At 37.3% G+C, this 24,315-nt stretch overlaps 1 protein-coding gene across 30 annotated transcripts in view; it reads left to right on the forward strand.

The window, feature by feature from the left end:
• The window catches only part of Lmo7 (LIM domain 7), a 219,473-nt gene that overhangs the window by 108,897 nt on the left and 86,261 nt on the right, over positions 1 to 24,315 (forward strand). For 22 of the 30 annotated variants that reach the window (XM_087192927.1, XM_004845237.4, XM_013072394.3 and 19 more), the window contains one exon: positions 12,716 to 12,822. In XM_087192927.1, the coding sequence (XP_087049053.1) occupies positions 12,716 to 12,822 (107 nt within the window). The other 8 variants (XM_087192921.1, XM_087192928.1, XM_021258665.2 and 5 more) reach the window with 4 other exon arrangements.

A 24,315-nucleotide genomic window follows, 5' to 3' on the forward strand; every position in this document is an offset into this window, starting at 1 on the left:
TATAACTGATATGTATTGACTTATCATTTCATGACTTTTTTTTTTGTTGGATTCTCACCCTTTGCGTTTAATTTTGTGTTGTGTTTGATGGATTCATCCAGCTGCGCTTCCTGGAGTTGTGATCTTCATTGTCTTTTCCTAGGATATTGTCTAAAAGTTTTTGGAGTGCTGGTTTGGTATTCATGAAGTTCCTAAGGTTCTCTTTGTCATGAAAGTATCTTATTTCTCCATCTATTTTGAAAGATAGTTTTGCAGGGTACATCAATCTGAGTTGGAGGCCGTTTTCATTTAGGGCTTGAAGTACAGCACTCCAAGCTCTTCTTGCTTTGATGGTATGTGTTGAGAAGTCTGCTGTGATTCTGATGGGCTTTCTTTGTATGTGATTTATTTCTTTTTTTAACTGCTTGTAAGATTTTGTTCTTCTGTGGGTTTCTGGAATCTTAACAGTTATATGTCTATGTGTACTTTTTTTTTCATCAAAGGCTAGTTTGGAGTCCTATATGCCTCACTTATATGTATGTCAAATTCTTTTCCCTTGCTTGGGAAGTTTTCTGCCATCACTTCTGTGAACAGTTTTTTTATGTTGTCTACACTCTCTCCTGTTTCTTCATTGACTCCAATCAGTCTTATGTTATTCTTCTTTGCATCGTCTAGCAGCTACGGAATTGATTTCTTTTTTTAAAAAATTAAATTCTTTTATTGGTACATTGTAGGTATACAACACAATTACATTTCTCATTGGGAACTTGTACCTTTATATGATGCATCTTGGTTCTTATTTTTTCCCCATTCCTAGCCCTCCCTTCACCCCCTCCACCCTTCCCTATTTACAAAGACTTTATTTCCATTTTTTCCATTTCTCATCATTTTGCCTTTCCCTTCTTTCCTTTCCCCTGCCCGTCCCACTACCCCTACCCCTTTGGACCTTTTCTTCCTATTTTACATTATCGATTATTCATTCTAATCATTGGTACATTTTAAGTATACAATATAATCACATTCATCATTGGAAATTTGCACTTTTACATAGTCTCTCTTGGTTCTTATTTTTCATCCTTGCCCAGCCCTCCCTTCAACCCCTTAATTCCTCCCTATTTACCAAGATTTTGTTCCTATTTTTCCATTTTCTCATATTAATCTCATTCCCTTCTATCCTTTCCCCTAGCCCTTCCATTTCCTTCCCCTTTGCCCCTTTTCTTCCTATTTCACATTATACATTTGGTCCTTATTTACACTTTCAGTTTCTCACAACAGAGAAACTATTCAGTATTTATACATGTGTGTCCTATTTATTTCACTTAAGAGTATGGCCTCAATGTGCATCCACTTAGCTATAAATGTCTCTAATTTCTCATTTTTTATGGCTGAGTAGTACTTCATTTGATGAAAAAAACCACATTTTCTTTATCCAGTCTCCAGTTGATGGGCATTTGGGCTGTTTCCAAGTTTTAGCTATTACAAACTCTGCTGCTATGAATGTGGGCCCACATATATCACTGTGGTATGATTCTTTTAATTCTTTGGGGAAGATCCCCAGCAGTGGAATAGGGGGGTCAAATGGGACTTCCAGTCCTAGTTCTTTGAGGTATCTCCATACTGATTTCCACAGTGCTTGCACCAGTCTACACTCCCACCAGCAGTGGAGCAGGGTTCCTCTTTCTCCACAGCCCTGCCAGGATTTGTTATTGGTTGATTTTTGATAGCAGCCATTCTTTCTGGAGTGAAGTGGAATCTCAGCTTTGTTTTCATTTGCATCTCTCGAATGTGGTGTTGAACATTTTTTCATGTATTTATTTGCTATTTCTACTTCTTTGTCTGAGAAATGTCTGTTCATTTCAGATGCCCATTTTTGGATTGGGTCTTTAAATTTGGGAGGTCTGATCTTTTTAAGTTCTTTGTAGATTTGAGATAGTAGACCTTTGTCTGAGGAAGAGCAGCTGAAGATTTTTTCCCACATTGTGGGTTATCTCTTCACACTGCTGGTGGTTTCTCTTGCTGTGCAGAAGCCTTTTAATAAGAAGAGATCCCACTTGTTGATTGATTGTGCTAGTTCTCAGGCAACTGAAGTTTTGTTCATAACAACTTTTCCTACACCGATGTCTTCAAGGGTTCTACCTAACCTCTGTTCCAACTGGTTCAGAGTTTCTATCTTAATATTTAGATCTTTAATCCATTTTGATTTTAGTTTAGTGCATGGTGAAAGATACAGGTCTAGTTTTAATCTTTGGCAAGTTGAAGTCCAATTTTTCCAGCACCATTTATTAAAGAGGCTATCTTTCCTCCAGTGAGGGTGTTTGGCTCCTTTATCGAAGATGAGATGGCTGAGTGTGTCTGGAGTTGTTTCTGCATCTTCTAATCTGTTCCACTGGTCTTCAAGTCTGTTTCTTTGCCAGTACCATGCTGTTTTTATCACAGTAGCTTTGTAGTAGAGTTGCAGGTTGGGGATTGTGATATCCCCTGCCATGTCTCTGTTACCTAGAATTGCTTTAGCTATTCTGGGTCTCTTCTTGTTCCAAATGAATTTTTGGATTGTTTTCTCGAGGTCTATGAAGTATGCTGCTGGGAACTCAATTGGAATTGCATTAAATCTATATAGCAGTTTTGGAAGTATGGCCATTTTCACTCTATTAATCCTTCCTACCCAGGAGCAGGGGATGTCTGTCCGTTTTCTGATATCATCTTCAATCTCTCTTTTCAGAGTGCCATAGTTTTCAGAGAAGAGGTCTTTGATTTCTTTCGTTAAGATGATTCCTAGGTATTTCCGTTTTTTGGATGCTATTGTGAAAGGAATTATTTGCCCTATTTCTCTCTCAGTGAGTCTGTCATTTGTGCAGAGGAAAGCTATTGATTTTTGTGTGATGACCTTGTAACCAGCTACTTGACTGAATTTGGTTATTAAGTCTAGAAGACTTTTGGTGGAGCTCTTGGGGTCTTCTATATAGAGTATCATGTCATCTTCAAATAATGACAATTTGATTTCTTCATTACCTATCTTTATTCCTTTTATTTCTTTCTGATGTCTAATTGCCATGGCTAATGTTTCCAGAACTATATTGAACAAGAGTGGTGATAGTGGACATCCTTGTCTTGTTCCTGATTTTAGTGTGAAGGGTTTCAGTTTTTGACCATTTAGTATGATATTGGCTGTTGGTTATTCATAGATGGCTTCTATCAGTTTGAGGTAGAGACCATCTATTCCAATTTTTTTGTAGGGTTTTTATGATAAATGCATGTTGGATTTTGTCAAATACTTTTTCTGCGTCTATGGAGATAATCAAATTTTTTGTCCTTGGCTCTATTGATAAAGTGTATTACATTGACTGATTTGCATATGTTGAACCATCCCTGCATCCGTGGGATGAATCCCACTTGATCAGGGTGTATGATCTTGATGATCTTCTGCATTCTGTTTGCCATTATTTTATTAAGGATTTTTGCATCTCTGTTCATTAGTAAGATTGGCCTATAGTTCTCTTTTTCAGTTGGGTCTTTCTCTGCTTTGGGGATCAAGGTGATGCTTGTTTCCAGGAATTAATTTGGGAGTATTGCTTCCCTTTCAATTTTATTGAAGAGTTTAAACATTAGTGGCAGCAGTTCCTCTCTAAATGTCTTGTAGAATTCAGCAGTGAAGCCATCAGGGCCTGGGTTTTTCTTAGTTGATAAGTTTTTAATTACATTTTCAATTCCATTGGTTGATATTGGGTTGTTCAGAATTTTTAGGTCTTCTTCATTCAACTTTGGTAATTCATATGTATCTAGGAATCTGTCCATTTCTTCTGTGTTTTCCATCTTATTGGCGTATAGGTTCTGGAAGTAGGTATTGATGATCCTCTGAATTTCTGCTGGGTCTGTTGTCATTTCACCCTTTTCATTCCTAATTGCATGGATTTGGGCCTTTTCTTTCCTTTTTCTGACAAGGTTGGCTAAGAGTTTGTCAATTTTGTTGATTCCTTTGAAGAACCAGCTCTTGGCTTCATTGATTTTTTTGTATCATTCTCTTAGTCTCCATTGCATTGATTTCTCCTCTGATCTTTATAATTTCATCCCTTGTATGAGATTTGCGGTTGTCCTGCTCTTCTTTTTCTAGAAGCTTGAGATTCAGCATCAGGTTGTTTAATTGGGCTTGTTCTGTTTTCCTAATATGCGTATTCACTGCTACAAATTTCCCTTGTAAGACTGCTTTCATTGTGTCCCACAGATTCCGATATGTTGTATTGTCATTGTCATTTAATTGAAGGATCTGATTTCTTCTTTTATTTCCTCTGTGACCCATTGGTTATTCAGAAGTGTGTTGTTCAATTTCCATGTCTTTATGAACTTTTTTGAGTTTCTTTTGCTATGAATCTCCAATTTCATCGCAGTATGGTCTGGTAATATACAGGGGATAACTTCAATTACTTTGCACTTACTTAAACATGTTCTATGTTTGAGTATGTGGTCTATTTTGGAGAATGACCCATGTGCAGCTGAGAAGAATGTGTATTCTGATTTTCTTGGGTGGAAGACTCTGTAAACATCTGTTAAGTTCATTTGTTCAAGAGTTCGATTGAGTTCTAGTATTTCATTACTTATTTTTAGTCTAGTTGATCTATCTATTTGTGACAGTGGGGTGTTGAGGTCCCCCACTACAATTGTATTAGTACATGTATGACTTTTCATGTCCGTTAGTATTTGTTTTATATAGTTGGGCGCACTAGTGTTTGGTGCATAGATATTTATGATTGTCATCTCTTCCTCTTGGATTGTTCCCTTTACAAGGATGTAGTGTCCTTCTTCGTCTCTCTTAATCAGTGTTGGTTTGAAATCTACTTGATCTGCAAAGAGGATAGCTACTCCTGCTTTTTTTCGGGTTCCTGTTCCATGGAGTATTGTTTTCCACCCTTTAACTTTCAGTCTATGAGTTTCCTTTTGAATGAAGTGTGTTTCTTGTATGCAGCATATTGTTGGATTTTGCTTCTTGACCCATTCTGCCAGTGTGTTTCTTTTGATTGGTGAATTGAGACCATTAACATTGATGGTTATAACTGAAACGTATTGACTTGTCATTGCCATGACTTTTTCTTTTTGTTGGGTTCTCCCCCTTTACATTTAATTTCTTGTCATGTCAGATGGGTTCATTCTGCTTTGCTTCCTGGGGTTGAGGTCCTCAATGTCTCTTCCTTGGATATTGTGTAAAATTCTTTGGAGTGCTGGTTTGGTATTCACGAAGTTCCTAAGGTGCTCTTTGTCATGAAAGTATCTTATTTCTCCATCCATTTTGAAAGATAGTTTTGCAGGGTACATCAATCTGGGTTGGAAGCTGTTTTCATTTAGGGCTTGGAATATGTCACTCCAAGCTCTTCTTGCTTTGATGGTATGTGTTGAGAAGTCTGCTGTGATTCTGATGGGCTTTCCTTTGTATGTGATTTGGTTCTTTTCTCTAACTGCTTGTAGAACTTTGTTCTTCTGTTGAGTTTCTGGAATCTTAACAATTATATGCCTATGTGTAGATTTTTTTTGATCAAGGCTATTTGGAGTCCTATATGCCTCACTTATCTGTATGTGAAGCTCTTTTCCCCTGCTTGGGAAGTTTTCTGCCATTATTTCTGTGACAAGATTTTTTATGTCATCTGCACTCTCTCCTGTTTCTTCATTGACTCCAATCAGTCTTATGTTATTCTTCTTTGCATTATCTAGCAGCTGCTGGATTGATTTGTCATGTTCTCTTAGCATTTTGAAACAATTTTTCTTGTCCTGGTCACTAATTGCAGTCTTATCTTCTATATCTGAAATTCTGTCCTCACATTGGCTCATTCTGCTGTGTAGACTTTCAGTGGAGTTTTTCATGTCCTGGAAATCTATTTGCATCTGTTTTATGGATTCCATTTGTTTCCTATTTTGGGATTCCATCATGTTCCTGAGCTCCTCTCTAGATTTATTAATCATGTCTTGCACTAGGGGCACAGTTTCTCCTGTTATCTGAGAAATTATTTCTGATTTCATTTTTTCCAGATCCTCTTTTGTTGCCAGTTCAGTGGGTCCAGGTGGTTGAGTATCAGAGTGTTCCATCTCATTTCCCTTTGGGGTTGCTGTAGGTGATCTGGAAGTCTGGTTTTGAGACTTATTTACGTGTTTTCTCATTTCGACTGGGGTGGGAGGCTATTAGCGCCTGCACGGATTTCCTCCTCTGAGCTGGGAGAGGTGGGACAGTGGCCGGGAGTAGTGTTAGGGATGGTGGCCCAAAAGCCCTTTCCTTGTGCTGGGAGCAGTGGGAGGGATGGTGGCCGGGAAGCCCCTTCCTCTGGGCCAGGAGCAGTGGGGCAGAAGGTGGCCCAAAAGCCCTTTCCTCTGGGCTGGGAGCAGCACGAGGGATGGTGGCCGGGAAGCCCCTTCCTCTGGACCAGGAGGCATGGGACAACGGCTCAGAAGCCCCTACCTTTGGGCCGGGAGCAGTGGGACTCAGTACCATGGTCTGGTGGTCTGGTGTCCTCTGCATCTTTGTAGTGTGGAACCAGGTGGTTGCCTGTCTGCAGCGGGATGATTCGGTGTCTTCCATGTGACTTGGGACCTCGGTAGGGCATGCACAGACCTTCCTGTCTGCAGCGGGTGATTTGGTGTGTTCCGCAGGACTGGGGACCTTGTTAAGGCGTGGGCAGACCTTCCTGTGTGCAGCAGGTGATTCGGCGTCTTCCGCATGACTCAGGACCTCGGTAGGTCGTGCGCAGACCTGCCTATCTGCAGCGGGCTCTGAATTGATTTCTTGTGGTCCCTTGCTATTTTTAAAAATTTTTCTTTTCCTGGTCACTAATTGCAATCTTATCTTCTATGTCTGAAATTCTGTCCTCACATTGGCTCATTCTGCTGTGTAGACTTTCAATGGAGTTTTTCATGTCCTGGAAATCTATTTGCATCTGTTTTATGGATTCCATTTGTTTCCTATGTTGGGATTCACTCATGTTCTTCAGCTCCTCTAATTTGTTTTTCATCTCTGTCCTCTAGATTTATTTATCATGTCTTGCACTATGGGCACAGTCTCTGTTGTTATCTGAGAAATTATTTCTGATTTCATTTTTTCCAGATCATCTTTCATTGCCAGATCAGGGAGTCCAGGTGATTGAGTATCAGATTGTTCCATCTTGTTTTCCTTTGGGGTTACTTTAGGTGATCTGAAAGTCATGTTTTGAGACTGCCTTCTCATTTCAATCGGGGTGGGGGTGTGGGGTTGTGGGTGGAGGTGTGTGTGCTGCTCGCACCTTCATGGCTCACCTCCTTGGTGCTGGGGGTGGTAGTATGGCGGCCTGGAACGTTCACCTCCTCTGCTGTGGGGGCAGCTCTGCTCCTAGGTGCTGGGGGCAGTGTTCCGGTAGTCCAGAAGGTTTACCTCCTCTGGGATGGGGGCAGCTCTGTTCCTCGGCACTGTCGCCAGTGGTCCCTTTTCGTTTATTTTTGAGACAAAGTATTGTTAAGTCACTAAGTTGTCTTGCCTGGGCTCAATCTGTGGTGGCCTTTTTCATCCACTCAAGTAGCTGGTGTTACAGGTGTGCACCATTTTGCCCACCTAGCCTTTCTCATTTTTGAAACAGTCTTTTTTGTGTTCCATAATGTTATGGCCTTTTTACCTCTGATTTCTCTGTATGCTAGATTGTTTTCTTCCATTTTTAAAAACTGCTCTTAAATATTGTAATTGATTGTCAATGCTTCATTTCCTTTGCTTATCTAAGAGGGCTCATCAACAACCTTAATTTCAACTACTACCAATGTGTACTTGACTCTTCAAGCCTTACTTTAAGATGACATATTGCTAATGAGCTTTGAACCTAATTTACTGCTAGCTGGACATCTTGACATGGATGTCTGAAACTTACTTTCTCTGAATACTTTTCATTACAAATTAATGATGATTCTGTCTTTTTAATTGTAAAACTATGGTGGTAGGCAGCTTTCAAAGTGATTTTTTAGATCCCAGTATTCACTCCTGTGTGCCAAGCGGTTACACTCAATTAACCAGGTGATCTAGTGAAGAGATTTCATTCCTCTAGTGAGGAGACATTCAGAGCATTGAAGTGCTGTCTAGATTCCTCCACTAATTATAGCAAATATGAGAGAGAAAGAGAGCAACACAGGAATTGCTGGTACTGACAACTGCCAGCCTTGTGTTTCTAGAATTGAGAAATACTTTTCAGGGATAGATCAAATTAAGAACATTGGCAGGAAAATAAGGTCTAAAGATGAAGTTGAAGATGGGTGTAAGACCCTTTAAATTTCTAGAAAGATCCAGGGTGGTGCCTGAAAGGTGTGTCCAGCCCAGTAATAGGGCTTCTAGGAACTTCAGGCAGAGAAAGGCTTCTCTTGAGATTCGTGGGCGTGGCTTTTGTCTAATGGAGTGAAACCCGGTAAGATTCATATAAGATCTAGGACATCTTTGAGAGAATTGTATTTGCAGAAAGACTGCCAGCTTAGACTGAGACAGAATTATAAAATTAAAAGAGACCTTTCAGCCCCTCAAATTTCTTTCAGAAAGATAGGAAAGAAAGTAGACTGATAGGGAGAAGAAGAGGAGAGGAAAAGGGGACGTAAAAGTATAAAGATGTGTTTTGTACCTATACTGACTCCCCATGATGAATATAATCTTTATGTACTGCCAATGTGTACTGATAAAAATTAAAAATAAAGGAAGCAGACTGAGAAAACCACACACCTGTAACCATGGGTTTCTTTTCAAGGAAAAGTGAAGATGATTTTTAGGGTGGCATGAAGATTACAGAGGATAGAGCCAAAAAGCATGAAGAAGTATTTTCTGGCCTTGAGTCCTAATGAAGGAAATGCCAGCCTTGTACAGTGTCAAAATTTCTGTGAACCTGTAACTCCTGTGCGCCTTTCATTTCTTCTGATCCAGGCCCACAATGTTTATCCTGATTTATACACCTGCCCCACCATTGTGTATTGAGAACAGGCGGTGGATAGGTAACTTCTTTTTAGTTTACTGACAATCAGCTTGAGAGGAAGTGTGCCCAGGGACTATACTTAAGAAATTATACCCAAGGAACCTCATGTACACCTGGATCTGACTTAAATAATGAGATTCTGAACTTTTATCTTACTTTCTAAAGGGTTGAGAATTCTGGGGCCTTGGGTAGAAGTTAGTGAATTTTGTTATATAGACAAGATATGAATCATTGAATCATTGGGGTTCAGAGTCAAAGGTGGAAGCTAACCCACAAGTATGCCCCCATGTTTCTTACCTGGTATTCATGTTCTTGTGTAGTCTTCCTTACATTAGACTGAGCTGATCTTTGTAACCAATAGAATACTGAGGAAATGATGGAATGTGACTCAAAAGCTACATTATGCTTCCATCTTGCTCTCTCTTGGATTGCTGGCTTTGTCTGATAATCCTATGGAGATGTCCATTTGGTAAAGAACTGAGGCTTCCTGGAAACCGCCAGGTATGATTTGACTACCATATGAGTGAGCTACCTTGGAGATTACTTCCAGCTCTAGGAAGGTCTTCAGATGACTGCACTCTGGACTGACATGACTACAACCTGATGAGAATTCTTCAAGTCAGAGCATCCAGTGAAGGCTACTTTCATGTTGTTGACACTCCTGATGTGCGAAATCATCAACATCTATTGCCTTAAGCAGCTAAGTTTTGAAATAATTTGTTATGCAGCAATAGAAAGTTAATAGATGTACTACAGTGAACTAATACAAACCTGAGAACCTTTGTAGATTTTTTGACTTCCTCATCCTATCTTAGTTTTTAGTAAATATTGTGGTTTATTAATCAGTGGGAAGGTGGTTGGAAAGTGTATAGAAATCTTACTATCTACTTTTATTATAGTCATAAAGTCTTTGAGTATAAAGGACCAGTTAGATACCTTTAAGTTTTGTCATTACATTTTTTTTTTTTTTGAGAAGTCACTTTTGGTCCTGAAAGTATTGGGATTGTGCGTGTTTAAAGCAGGATTTTGACAAAAAGTATTTTATGGAAGTTGGGCTATGAAGTATTTGTGATGTATTGGGTCAGGGATGGCCTCTCTCCCCTTGCAAAGGGAAGTGTTTGCCATTGGTAACGGGATACAGATCCACACACTGTACACTGTACAGATGAGGAAAATGGGACCAGAGGGTTAACTAATCCTTCCAAAGCACATAGTTAGAGGCAGGGCTAACTTGGAGTCAAGGTAGCAGTTTAGATTGCTTCAATTTATCTTTTATTTTTAGTTTTATTTTTGGTCATTTGAAGTAAAAATGATTCCATTAAATGAGGACTAAATGCTTTCCTTTTATTATGCTGAATGAGGTGTGGCTGCTTGATGTTTCAGCAGACATGAAAATTTTATTTTATAATTTTGTATATCCCTTGAGGCAACACTTTGCCTGGGTCCTTTGAAATTGCAAAAGAATAAATTTCTAATGGGCTCAAATCCAATGAGTGTGATGCAGATTACAATTCTGATCTTAGTACAATCCGTTCTTGCCAAATAACTCATGTGTGGCTTTATTTCCAAAGTCTCTCTGCTTTAAAATTGAGTGCATTGAACTGTGTAAAAGACATTCTGCTTTTTGATTAAGATGAAGGCTTTACATAAGACTAAAATTGAATTATAGTTATTTTTTCTTGATCTTTGTCTCTAAGTATGGACACTTTAGATTTTAAGTGTTTTCTCTCTAAATACTCAGATAAGTTTTGTGGAATGTGTGGCTTTATCCTTATCATTTGTACATATTGTTAACTAGATAAATGCTATTATGTTTTTACAAAATATGTGAAGAATTGTTTTGACTCTCAGTTCAATAAGTTTTAAACTCAAAATTATTGTTTTGAGTTTGACCTTCCTTTAACACTTCTAATGCTTTAGTTTTTGGTGCTAGAGATTGAACTCAGGGCCTTAAACATGCTAGGCAAATCTTCTAACACTGAATCATACCTCTAGCTCAGTACTTTATAATGCTTTAAACATTCAGAGCCAAATTGAGTTGGTAGGAAGACTTCTACTAGTTTACTTTTCATTTTTTGGTGTGAAATTTGCTACCTATAGAATTTGGAGTATTGGTATACCAAACGTTTTTTTATGTGTGGTTTGTTCCTTAGGGACCCAGTTTTTAGAACCATTCATTTATATCATCTGGCAAGTACAGATAGTAGGTTTTAGAAATTATGAGCTTAACAATAAAATTATCTTTTTGTTTCTCCTGGAATTTTACCAATAAATTATTTCTCCTTTTTCTGCATAAAGTCACATTAAATGTCTCTCATAAGGCTACTCAACTTTTGGCTTCTTTAATCCTTGAAGCCATCTTATTTTAAATGATTCATGGATTTCAGATTCTAACTAGGTAATCCACCCTTTTACTGACAGCACCCTGGAACAACCTCTCTTTTACAAATAGTGATTTTTTAAAAATGTCCTTTCACTCCCTAGCAATCAGTGTTGCTTTTGTCTGTCACACCTTCTTTTGCACTTTCCTAAGTCCCCTCGCTCTCTACAAAGCTAACCTATGAATTTTGCCCCTTCATCTCTCTCTCCTTTTTCTAATCATTCCCTGTCTCTTTGCCATGCCGCCCCAACTTCCCTTCCTGTGGGATGGGCTGCCTGAAGCGGGAAAGAGGAAGTGCTTTCTCCAAGTGGCAGGTTGTCTTCTGGTCTGTGAAAGTTGACCCCTGGGAAGGAGGTGAAGTCTCCTAAGGCTAACCCCTCAGGTGGGTTGCCAGCATGCTTAGTTTGACAAGCATGTGTTGGCTCATAAGGAGGACATTCCTTTGCCCGAGAACCTCAACAAAGCAAAATAGCCTACTTAGATCATCACAAACTCAGCCCCGTCAGGTGTTTTCTTCTTTCTTTTTTAAAACTAGTAAAGATGAAGCCTAAGCTGATTCCAGTGACCAAATGTGTATGGTTGAAGTACAGCTGACTGTAAAATAGGATAGATTTTGGTCCTTGTTTGTGCAGCAGTTTACATTAATGGAAAGCATTGGTTGGTAAATGGAGGATTGGGGTTTTGAAATTAGATACAAGGGCAGCTTTGGAGGAGGAGGGTAGATTTTTTTTCTTTTTCTTTTTGGGGAGGGGCAGCCCATGAGACAGGTGCAGGGAGTGAGTAACATGCCACTCCTAAACCCTGCCACTTAGCCAATGAGCACCAGGATTCTCCGTGGTCCTATAGAATGGTTTCCCTGTCCGTCAAGAGCTGGCTCAGCAACCAAACCCAGATTCCAGGTGTGGTATTCCACAGTCGTTCTGTAATTTGTAATCATAGAAACTGAACGTTCCTCCTCTTATTTCTTCCCTGCCAACAGTTTCTGGGTGGGTGAATGTCAGTAGCTGGAGTTATTTTTAAAGAGGAGAGGTGAGGCTTGTCGTGCAAAGCTGGGAAGAGAGCGTTTGTTTGCAGAGCAGAGCTGACATCAAAGTGTAGATTACTGCTCAGTGGCTGGACGCTTGTCCTATAACAGGTAATGTTTAACGTGCCAGTCACAAAGATCACAGAAACAGTGTATGCTTGGGCACAAGATAGCACTACCTTTTATGCTCTGGAGACTGAGAGGCTCTGTGTGCCTACATCTTTTTTTTTTTTTTTTTTTTTTTTTTAATATACATATGCATTGGTCTGGCTACCGCCTCTTTTGCTGGCTGTAATTGGACTTTGAATCTAGGAAGTTATATCATAAAAATTTTTAACCTTTGAGAGTGAGCTTAGCTAAGCAATCACTTTCCAATTCTTTTCACAGGATAATGTAAACGTTTTTTTGAAAGCTTGTGAACAGATTGGATTGAAAGAAGCCCAGCTTTTCCATCCTGGGGATCTACAGGATTTATCGAATCGAGTCACTGTCAAGTAAGTTTCACTGGTTTGTTATGTATATATTTAAACTCCGGGCTTGCAGCTTATGTGAAAATAACTGCTGAGAGTTTGTGATTACTGGAAAACCATTCATCTCTGTGTCTTTGTCTGTTCTCATTCCAAAATAGACTATTTAAAAAATGGCTTGAGGTCTGTGAATGTGAAGCTGTCTGTAATTTATAATGTGTCTTAGATCTCTGTACTGAACAAAATGGTAGTTTATATTTAATGCTTGTCCAGTTTGGTAGTGTTTGGTTTCTCATAGTAAGGATAGTCTTTGTACCTATAAAGTACATTATAATTTACAGACTGAAAATAATTATTTAAAAGTAATTTTTACTGTATTTGTAGTTAAGACATAATTGTTAACATCAAAATTAGAGTAACACAGTAGTAAAAGAGACTTTGTTTGTATTTGGAAGGTTGAATTGCTTGGGACCAGCGTGTAATGCCAATGACCTTACCAGTTGTGATTGCTTTTAAAAAAAATATGCTGTTTTTCACTATTTTAATATTTTGACAAGAAAGCAAAAGTAGGGATGAAAACAGGTATGGTGTTGGATTTTAAGTGGAAAATAGTATTCATGTGTGAGTGTATAGTTTCAGGAAATCTGGTTTTAAATTTTTATGAGATTTTTTTCCTATAAATCTACTTTGCTTTCAGGAAATCAGTAATGAAGTCAAATTACCAGATAAATGTGACAGCAAAATGATTTAATTTTATAATAATGCCAATCTCCTTATAGGGCTTTCATACCTAATTAACATTTGCCGAGTAAGGAAATATATACTTTATTCTGTGAAAATAATAGAAATGGAAAAATCGGTGTTTACTAGTTATCAAAGAGATTTAGTTTATGTGGTTAATATCTCTAATAGTAACTTTAATCATTATTAAAAATTAACTATAACAACTTACATGTAGCCATTGCTTTATGAAGAAAAATAACGATAAATATCTCAGATAGTATACATTGTTTTTTAATAGTACAACCTCAAATTTAAGTTAGCATTCATTTTTTAAAAATCTAACAATATTTTTTAAGATGAGCAAACTATTTCCAACCTACCTGTATAATTCTAGTGAACATTTTCCTTAATCCACAGCAGTGATACGTGCATCTGTCAGCATTGCTGATTGAGTTATTGTTGAGTTATCCTAAGTTCCATCACCATAATGTTTACTTCTGTAATATATGAGGCTGTATTTAGTTTTCATGAAAAGTAAAAATTTAAATGAATTTATTTTTCCTGATCAACATGTTCTGATGGTCAAAGGAACTTTATAGACTCTGAAAGTCTTCTTTTTCTTCAGTTGTTGATGCCTATTAAGGGTGAAGGTGCTTCCTTCTAACATCATATTGTTTTGAAACTCTGCAGCCTATAGTTGAGTAGGCTAGACTAGGTGAAACTTGTTTGTTGGCTCCTTATTCCTATAAGGCTTGCCTGGAGCCTATTTCAGGGGCCGTTGGGTCTAAAATCGCTAAGAGAAATCAGTATCAGGGCTCAGCTGTTAGTGAAATGACATGACTGACAAAGTGAAACCAGGAGGTCACGTAGTTACAGCAGCAGTAAGAAGTATGCAGAACAGCTTGTTTCAGTGGAAACCGCAAGTCCATCAAAGCAAGGTGTGCCTCAGTCTTTCCAGTGAGCATGCCTACGTGAGGACTTTGGCTTTGCTTGAGAACGTTTCCCCTGATAAGTGTGTCTTGCTAGACCAAGAATAAAGAGTCTGGCTGCTCCGGAGCCTCCCAGATGAGACCTAAGAGAGCTGGCAAATGACTGCTTTAAAAACATTGGCCGAGCTCTTAAACCCTGAGATAGCATTTTTATTAAGGGAAGCAGACTTAAGGGAAAGCAAATAGTTACTTACTAAATAATAATGCTTTCTAGTTTCTCATTTTTCTCTTATGTAATGTGGAGACTCCTGTAAATTTAAAAAACTTGTCCTATCATTATTGTAGATTAAAGACTTGGTGTTGGTTAGATCAGTGGTTCTCAACTGGAGGCAGTCTTGCCTCTGAGGACATTTGACTATGTCTGGAGACATTTTTGGTTGCAATACTGGGGTGAGGGTGCCACAGGCATCGAGTGGGGCATGAATGGTGTTAAATGCCCTTAAGTGCGTAGGACAATCCTCAAAATGAAGAATTTTTCTACTTCAAATAGTTATAATGCTGGAGTTGAGAAATTCTGGCACAGACTTGGAATTCCTTACTCATTCCCTTTTTGCCAGCAAAACAGCTGGGTGGAAAGGAAAACTACACTGCTGCAATGTAACTTATTTACTGTCATGTAATAATGTCTACATTTCCTTGTTAGTATGCTTATTCAATTGGAAGTCTCATTGTAATTGTTTGAGAATGTAGTAATGGAAGTACTTTGAGATTATTTTGCTCATCTCTGTACATTTAGTTTAGAAAAATGTGGCAAATATGGCTCAGGACTAAGCAAAAAGAAAAAAATGTGGCAAATAATTTGAGTATTTTAAGTGCTCAATCATCACTCAGCTGCCTAAGTGTATCTCACAGTACCTAGCCCTGTTGCTGGCCTCATTGTAAACACAATGTAACCATGGCATACTGAGAGCAAACAGAAGGAACAGTTAATATCCTCTATGTTGGCTAACTTGAAGTGATTTTTGCGAAGTGATAAACATATAGTGAGTATATGGAGCCTGGGAGAGTTTTGTGTGCTGAGAATGAACTGCTAGGGTAGAAACAGTTAAAGAGCTATTGGTAGCAAATAATTTCAGTAATCCAGAGCCTAACTACAGCTGTTTTCCAGCAATTTGAAATTTACAATTTAATTTGTAATTCTGTCACTGGTGAGCCAGAACTAGAGCACTCTTTATGTTTCTGAAATTATACATACTAAATTAGACATGAGGTCTAATTTTCTAAATGAATTATTTTAAGTTGCAGGAAGTAGTGGTATGAACTTTTCCAGATATATTTGAATGATTCCATTCATTTTGGTATTGAGTCAGCTGTTATTTTTAATGTTGATGTCTCCTGGCTTAATGGGTAGGATTGATCTTTACTTTTTTCTTTCCAATAGGCTCACAAGGAAATTTATGATTTAGTCTCCATGAATGACAGATGTAGGTCTACCCCAATTGGAGGCCATGACATCAAGCTTGAATCATTATAATAACAATTTACTATATATCTATACTGAATTTAACATGCAAAATCTGCACACCTATAAATTTCATGTAGGAGAATAAACACATGAGATGCAATAGCACACCAGGGAGCTGCGATAGCAAGCATCATGATCTTTGCAGTGGCGTCTGGGTTTTAGGAGAAGCACAGAACACTTGCTTATGAAAAGTGACTTAAAATGTAGCCCAGAGGTCCTGTAGTGGAGAACTCAGAGTTGGCAGAAAGGCAGAGTTTTAATTTTATATGTTTAGTAACTTGACTTTGAAACTAAGTCCTGTGTTTAAACCATTGCTCTAACTGATTTATTTCAAAAAATTTTAAGTGGAGAATTTGAACAGATTGTAAACATGTTTTTTCTTTCCACCCCCTTATCATTCCAATCCAGTTTTTAGCACTTCTTCAGATACATCTGTTCATAATATGATTACAGGATGGTAGTGCTTTTGAACACAATATTTCAGTCGTGCAAAGAAATTGTTTTCTTTTGGAGACTTGCTCTATCATTATCTAGGGTTTAATGTTTTAAGATAAAATGTAATTTTAGATAAACATTGATATTGACTGAGGGATTTTTTTAACATATTAAAGTGAGGTACAGAAATAAAATATCTTATTTTTACACATGCTGAGTGCCAAAGGAACAGTGGTTGAAAGCAAAATTAGTATTAACATCTTTCCATTGTGAACATAAAAGAGGCTCAAAATGATATTTTAAAAGTGTTATGTCTTCTGCAAAGCTTCAGCAGGATTCTCAATTTTATGGCAGTACTATAGTGTTTTCTTAGGAGTCAAGGTCCCAGATGGCACCCTGTTTTAACCATCTGCCAAATTAAGCTTGAGATATGTATGTGTATTTATTTAAGATTTATTCATGTAAGAAAAAATAATTTTGAATTCTTTAATTTCCACTCTTTTCCAATTTAAACTTGGTTTACTTCCTTTTCTACAAGTATATCTTTCAAATGGAGTTTTTAACTTCTTAATCTTTTCTTTAAAGCAAGCTTAATGATAACTACACTTGGATCTGCAACTTGAACATGGTGACTTCCACCTGTCAATTCATGTTACTATTTTTAAATGTTCTCTTCCTACCAACTTACTAGAAAACAAAATAAAAAACAAAAACAAAAGGGAAGCTCATTATACTATATAAATCGCTGTATTCAGCCATTCTTTGGTATTACTTATTGGGAGGGAATGTTAATTCTTCTGAATATCTGAGGCTCTTTTTAAAGTTAGCAGCAAAAATGCATAGTCAAATTGGCAAGTGGTCTTTGATTGAAAAGTTTGACTACTTAAAGAGTCCTAGCTGTAGAGAAAGGTTATAGAATTTAAGACAAGTCTGATGCTGGGATAAGTCAGAGCAAAATTAAGATTTTATTTCTGTCTGTCTTTTCTCCATTTTGAGTTCTTAATCTGTTTCTCAGATATACAAGTTTCTGAATGGCAGCTCTTCTTCCTAATTTCTGTACTCTCTCACATCCAAAAAGCCACAGGGCTTGGTTCTGTCTTGGCCTGCTGGGTGTGATTTCATACTGAACCTGGCCAGGGTCTTTATCTTCAAAAGTAACCTCACTGATATTCACTGCTTCAGAGAGTTTCACTTGGTTTCTAATCTGATTAGCTGTCGATATGAGTCAATTTATGAAAGGTTGACAGTCTGTTGAGCTTGTTATCCAGTAGCATTTGTTTTATAACAAGGCCTTTCAGGAGGTTAAACCAAGGAGACATAGTTTTGGGGAAGATACTCTTCTGTCTTTCAAATTATTGCTTGTAAGGCTGTCTAGTAAATGACTCCAATAGAATAAATAGTATACATGGCCCTATCATATCTCTAGACCCTTTAGCTGTTTTTGGAAATAGAAGCTTCACCAGTAATTAGAAGTATTAAGCATTGTTTTTCTCTGTGTTTCATGTTCTATTCTGGCCTGATTTAACCGATCTTCTGTGTGAGGGTAGAGGTACTGGGGGTGTGTGTGTTTGAATCTATTTTTGGAGCTGCAGTAGAAAATGACACTTAATCCAGGAAGAAGAAATTTTGGTTTTAGAGAAATTATTCACCTGTTTGTCATATAAGAAGCATTGATTTAGCATCTTCTGTATCAGGTACTAGCCTGGCATGGTGACCCATACCTGTAATCCCAGCATTTTGAGAGGCTGAGGTAGGAGGATCATGAGTTCAAGTCAAGCTCAGGAAACTTAGCAACTTGTCAACCCCCTGCCTTACACATCTATAGATATGAAGAAGACTTGAGTTCAGAGCTGGAATATATTGTGTAAAGATAAATGCACAGGGATCTCTGTGGAAGATAGAGATATGCAGTCATTTTATCTTTTTAATCAGAAAACTTTTAATTGAAGGTGACAGATTTTTCATCTGAGCTTCAAAGCAGTTTTTTTTTTCTCCCCATCTATGTGTAACTATTTCTAAGACTTGAAAGTACTTGAGGGAAGGGAGCATGTATCATCTCCTTGGTACCTGGCACTGTAGGAGTAAATGTTTTTTGAAATTGGATTTTAATTATGACAACTTCCTGGATATTTTAAAATCAGACTTTGAAGATAGAGAGAAACTGTTTTTCTTATTGCCAACTCTTCCTCTTTTTATTCTCATCATTCAAATGTGAAGCAAATCTGGTCAACCAGTCACTGAACTTTTGGTTTCAATTGCCTTTCACTTATCACACTATATAGTGATGTGGCACATTACAATGTGATCTGAAACTTCTAAAGTTTAAATGAGGAGTGTTTATTTCCTTCCAGTGGGTGAGTAATAAAAAGTAGGAACTTTGAACCATATCCCTTTCAAAGTAGTTGCTGGAAGTTTTAATAAATTCTCATATTGATATGCAGTGATAAATAGTAATTCGCTTAGCTGACATTTGAAGGATGTATATTTACATATGTATTTACACAAAATATTAGAACATTTCTATGTGTTTATGTCATGATCACTCATGTTTCATCTTGTGAAGTAAATCTAAAAGATATGCTTAAGAGTTTTGAGTGGAAAAATATGGTGGTATATAGGTAGTTGGAATATCTTGTAGAAACTCAAGAGAAAGGAGTAGAATTTTTGAGAAACAAGAACCCACAGTAGAGGTAATTTCTTATGAGAAGTTATTAAGATTACTATAATAAGACATTTTGGTAACAAATTTGCAATAAGATTTACTCTTTCCATAGCCAACCTATCTGCTTTAGTGCCTCTTACCTTTGTCTACCATTACATATCAAAGTATTACCACTTCACTTCCCATCACAATTACTTTGACTTTGGCATAATTAAAACTCATTTGAAGAATATGAACACAAAGAAACTTGAAGATTTCTTAATAGTTCAAATAAACTGTTTCTACTAAGCCCCAGGCTGAGTTTCAGTCTCTCACGAACATGTAGTAAATGTTAGTCACTTGCTGTGGCCAGAAGCATCTTGGATGAGAGCAGAGATTGGGTTTCCTGACTTGTTGCATAGTGGTTGAATGACCTTCAACCAGTTACTTTCTCTCCCCATGATAGGTTGGATTCTCTGTACATTTAATGTTACGGCAGATGATAATTAGTCACTTTTCAGTTTCCGGGACAAAGTACCTGATACACACAACTTAGAGGAGGAGAAGTTTTATTTTGGCTAATGGTTTCAGTCCATGATCATCTGGCTCCACTTCAGATACCAGGTAGCAGAGGGACATGATGGAAGAGCCCAGCAGAAGAAAGCTGTTAACCTGTGACATCCGGGAAACAGACAAAAAAGGGAAGAGCTGGAGACAAGAATACTGTTTTCCAGAACATTTCTCCAGTTACCCAATTCCAACTAGGCCCCACCTTCTAAAAGCACATTCAGCTTCTGAACTCATCAATGGATGAATCTGCTGATAAATGAAGAGCCCCCATGATCCAGTTATCCTCCAACACATGAGACTTTTGAGGATCATTTTAGATATAAACCATCAAGCATCAAAGCTTGGTGTGCTGAAACCTTGGGATATATCAATAAGAAGGCAGATAAATATACTGGCTGTTTGGAACTTGGCAAACAATAATACTACTTGGGTGATACCCCCACCTCCCGAGAATGCTGTGATGATCAAATGACGTCACATATACAGTATAAGGTGTATAGTGCCTGGCATGTTATAAGTGTTCAATAACTGGTATGTAGTTGTTGTTATTGAACATTTTCATAATTTGGGGTTCCTTTTTTGATACTGTAAAAATATATATACACCCTGTAGGGAAGCATGTGAGAAAATCACCCCTGGATACTTAAAAATTGTGATGATAAGCTGCATATCTTTGTTTTGGAGAATTTTTTTTTTTTTTTCTTTTGGTACCGGGGATTGAACTCTGGACCTTGTGCTTTTGAGGCAGGCGCCGGAACCACTGAGCTAAATCCCCAGCCCGTTTTGGAGAATTTAAGACATTTCAGTCTTATACCTTCTCTCTATTGAGAGCAGATATTAAAACAGATGTGTTTTTAAAAAATATTTTCATTTATTAAACTTATTACAATTTATTGTTAGAATGGCAAAGCAGAAGACTAGAGTAAGCGTGGGAGAGGCCCTGGTTTGAATGAAGCTGTTTGTATTGACCGCTTTCAGTTTAATAGGATTTTCCTGGTATGCTTAGGGCAGTTTGGGGAAGAAATCCCTAAATAAATATCAAGTATCAACATTGTGACTACCTTTCACTGTTTCATTACACCATCATATTCGTAGCTGCAAGATTTTTTTTTTTAAATGCTTTTTTTCTGTATTTTTTCTTTTTGAGGAAATGTGGAAATAATCTTCAAAAGAATCTGTATCTGGGTAAACAATTTTCCTGGCATGTTGCTAGGCTTCTTTTGGCTTACTACTGAGATGGAAAAATCTGTAATAGGTATTATTTAACTCGTGCTCAGTTTTGTGTTTCATTGTGTGTATTTACCTATAAAGTATGCAAGAGTAGAGTCCACACACTAATTTCTGAGGCCCCACATCTTTGTTGATTTCAGTGATGAGTTTTTTCACCAAAGGGGCTTGGTCTATGCCTTGGTGGAAAAAAATAGGAGTATTTTTGTCCCAAGCATTCAGAGTCCAGAAACAAAGCTTGATATCCCCCTTTCCTATATTTTCCATTCTCCTTTCCATACTACTTAAAAGAAAATGAAGGGAAAAAAGTCTCTGTATTAAAAGACTCTGACATCTATAGATACTACAAGCTGTGGGTTCTTGAGAGTGGAGACTTCCTGCAAAACCTTGATTGGGCTGATAGGAAAAAGGCGTGTGGGTGGGTGTGCATGTGAGTGGGTTTATGAGGCATGGCTGGGGGTATTGCTTTCATCTGTGGACCTTTTGTCTTGTGCCCTGTCAGTAGTATCCAATGAATAATTAATATTTACTATGTACAGATCCTGAACCCTGTGAGTGAAGAAAACAAAACCTATTCCTTTTCTTCCTTGATCTTAAAACCAAAAGTAGAGAAGAGAAAAGTTAATTTAATTTTTTGCTTTTGAGTCCCAAGGAAGCATTGATTTATAGTTGATAACTCTAAAAGAATGCTGAATTTGGAGTAATAAGTAGCAATGAGATTAAGAAATCACTGTATTAAAAGGACCAGAACATCTCAGATATTCCTATCACTGTAATCAAGTATGTTTAGATAAACTAGATCAGAGCTATGGGCACTATCAGGTATCTTACATAAGTTATTTCTAAACTAATAATAGCCCTGTGGATATTTCCCTTTTACTTGAGATGTCTGCAGTGAAATGAGGCAGAGAGAAGACAAACTTCCTTGGTTGTCTGACCTTGACCAAGTAACAGAGCTAGGATTTTAATTCTAGGAGTGTCTTTGCCTGCAAAACATGTGCTCCTTCCATTGTATTTTCTAAACAGACTTAAACAGCCTTTAACAATTTGCTGATATTTTTTTCTAGTTTTATGTGGCTAATCTTGTCACAAGTTATTTTTTAACCAGCTGGCTTTACCCAAAGTGAATTTTTGTACACGATAGAAACTATCTCACTCATTTCATACATGGTAAATATCTTTGTGTTGTGATTTTAAGATTTTTTTTCTATTTTGTGTGCTAAGTAGCTTCAAATGGCTATGTTATGATATGCTTTCACATCTAAGATACTTGATTTTTATAACCTCCTAATCTTAGGGGAATGTTAAATGCAGACAAACATGCCTTGCAGCAGCCAAAATATGGTACAAGTGTGGTTCTTTAACATGGGCTAGTTGAGAAATAATAGAATATGTGATTTTATTGACAGTTTACATAAATACCTTTGTAGGTTTTATGACTTTGATGTAGATATTTATGAATGCTCAATTGTATTTGGCATGGTAATGGAATAGTCCTGTTAAAAGCTGAGGATTGTAAAACTGTACTAGTGTGAATTGCTTGGGGTCATACTATCATACTTTGACCTTTATAGCTCTGGCATTGAACCTGTCTTTAAAAATGGAACTGATAAATACATTTTATCTTGACTAATTCCTTGTTTACCAGTTTGTAGTGTTCTAATTTACTTAATCTTGTTAAAAACCAAACTAAACTACATTTCCCACCTCTAGATTGGCTGCACATTACTGGTCTTTAAAATAGAAAATAATATATAGGATATTATTTTTGTTACCATTTATATCGTATATCAAATTTCATACAAAGCTCTAATGGTTATTAATTTGAAGTTCTATTCTGAAACATGAATTATAAGCAAAAAAAAATTAAAGGAGGAAAAATTATTATGGTATAATGTTCAAAAGTTCTTTTATCCACATGGCCATTGGAGGATTTGAAACAGGTGTTAAGCACAGAGCATTCAGTGCAACAATAAATAGCACAGTCTAATTCCAGTAAGATGAAACTCCTCTTTAGTTGCAGGAAAAAAAAAGTTGGGGATCAGACGGTGACTCAGAAAAGCAAAGTCCAAGATATGACTCAAGCACAGAAACACTTAAAGAATTCCTTTACTAGAATTTACAATTAAATGTAGAGATCACCTCTCTCACCAAGCTTTAGAAAACTATTTTTAAAGTTCTAAATGATTGACATTTATTAATTGGAAGAAATATTTATTAAATTTTCTTAAATTTCTTAAAATTTTCATTTTAAGAATGTGGTGTTTTATATCACTAAAGATACATTAATAATAGCCTCAGATATGAATATAGCAGAAATATACAAATAAGAATACATTAAACTGGTATGATATGAGTATAGCAGAAGTATACCAACAAGAACACTTTTCCCTTAAATAACTAGTGGATAGGTTAGGTGTAATAATAAAACATTTTAGTTTTAAGGTTATTGTATACATAAAGGAAGGAAAAATATGATTTTTGAGAAGGTGTGGAGAATAGAAAGTAATGTCTGGACATTTTGCTTAATTACATGTGTAATCTTAGAGCTCTACTGTATAAGATAGAGTGATTGCCTGAATTGACAAGTGTAGAACTTGACTCAATGACTTGCTCAAGGTCATGTTTAGGAAATGGGGCAAGTGGAAACTCTTGTTATAAAATAAGAGCACTGTGTTCAAAACTATAAGATTTTGCCTCTGAAGTGTATTCAAAAGATATGAAGATTGAAGGCATTAAAAAAACGTGTTAACATGTATCTGTCACACATGAGCTCCATGAAGCTGTTTGGGTATGAAGGAAGTTGTAGAGATAATGGAGAAGTTTGTGTTTTAGTAGCTGCAGGTGAGAAATTACCCAGGCTTTACTTAGAAGTCAGGTAATTTAAACATTGCTTCTCAAACTCCCATGTGCCCATGAAACAGCAACTGATTTTATTCACATACAGGCTCTGATTTCATTAGGCCTATGGCAGGGATTCGAGTCTGTTTTTAGCCAGGTCTGACCAATGAGGATCACATTCTAAAGCCTCTGAACAAGAAGGGTTCAGACAAAAATGATAACACTCTGGAGTGAGATTTGGGGGCATAGGATAGGATTAGGTAGGTTGGATCGGATCTGTGTGGAAAGTGAAAGACCACTGTAAAACGATTGGCACGTCCAAAAGCACAGAGGCAAGAGGTTTAATCAAACAGTTTAGAGGCCCTCCAGATGTGAAGCAGTAAGTAAAGTCCACTCACAGCAAGGGTTGCACTCTTGAGGCTTACATTTGCCAGGGAAGCTGAGGCATGAGTTCTAGAGTCGGTTGGCAGAAGGGAGGCAGGATGATAGGTAGGCCAGCAGCAGCTTCAGTGGTACATTGAGTATTCCGGCTAAGGGTTTTAAAACATTCTCTCACTGGCTGTGAGATTAGTTCCCAAAACTTTTGAGCAGAAGGGTAAAATGTTAAAATCAGAGGCTTAGAAAGATGG

The sequence above is a fragment of the Heterocephalus glaber genome, unplaced genomic scaffold, assembly GCF_053883595.1.
Source record: "Heterocephalus glaber isolate CG9 unplaced genomic scaffold, H.glaber_assembly_v1.0 deba00001577, whole genome shotgun sequence".
Taxonomy (NCBI): Eukaryota; Metazoa; Chordata; class Mammalia; order Rodentia; family Bathyergidae; genus Heterocephalus; species Heterocephalus glaber.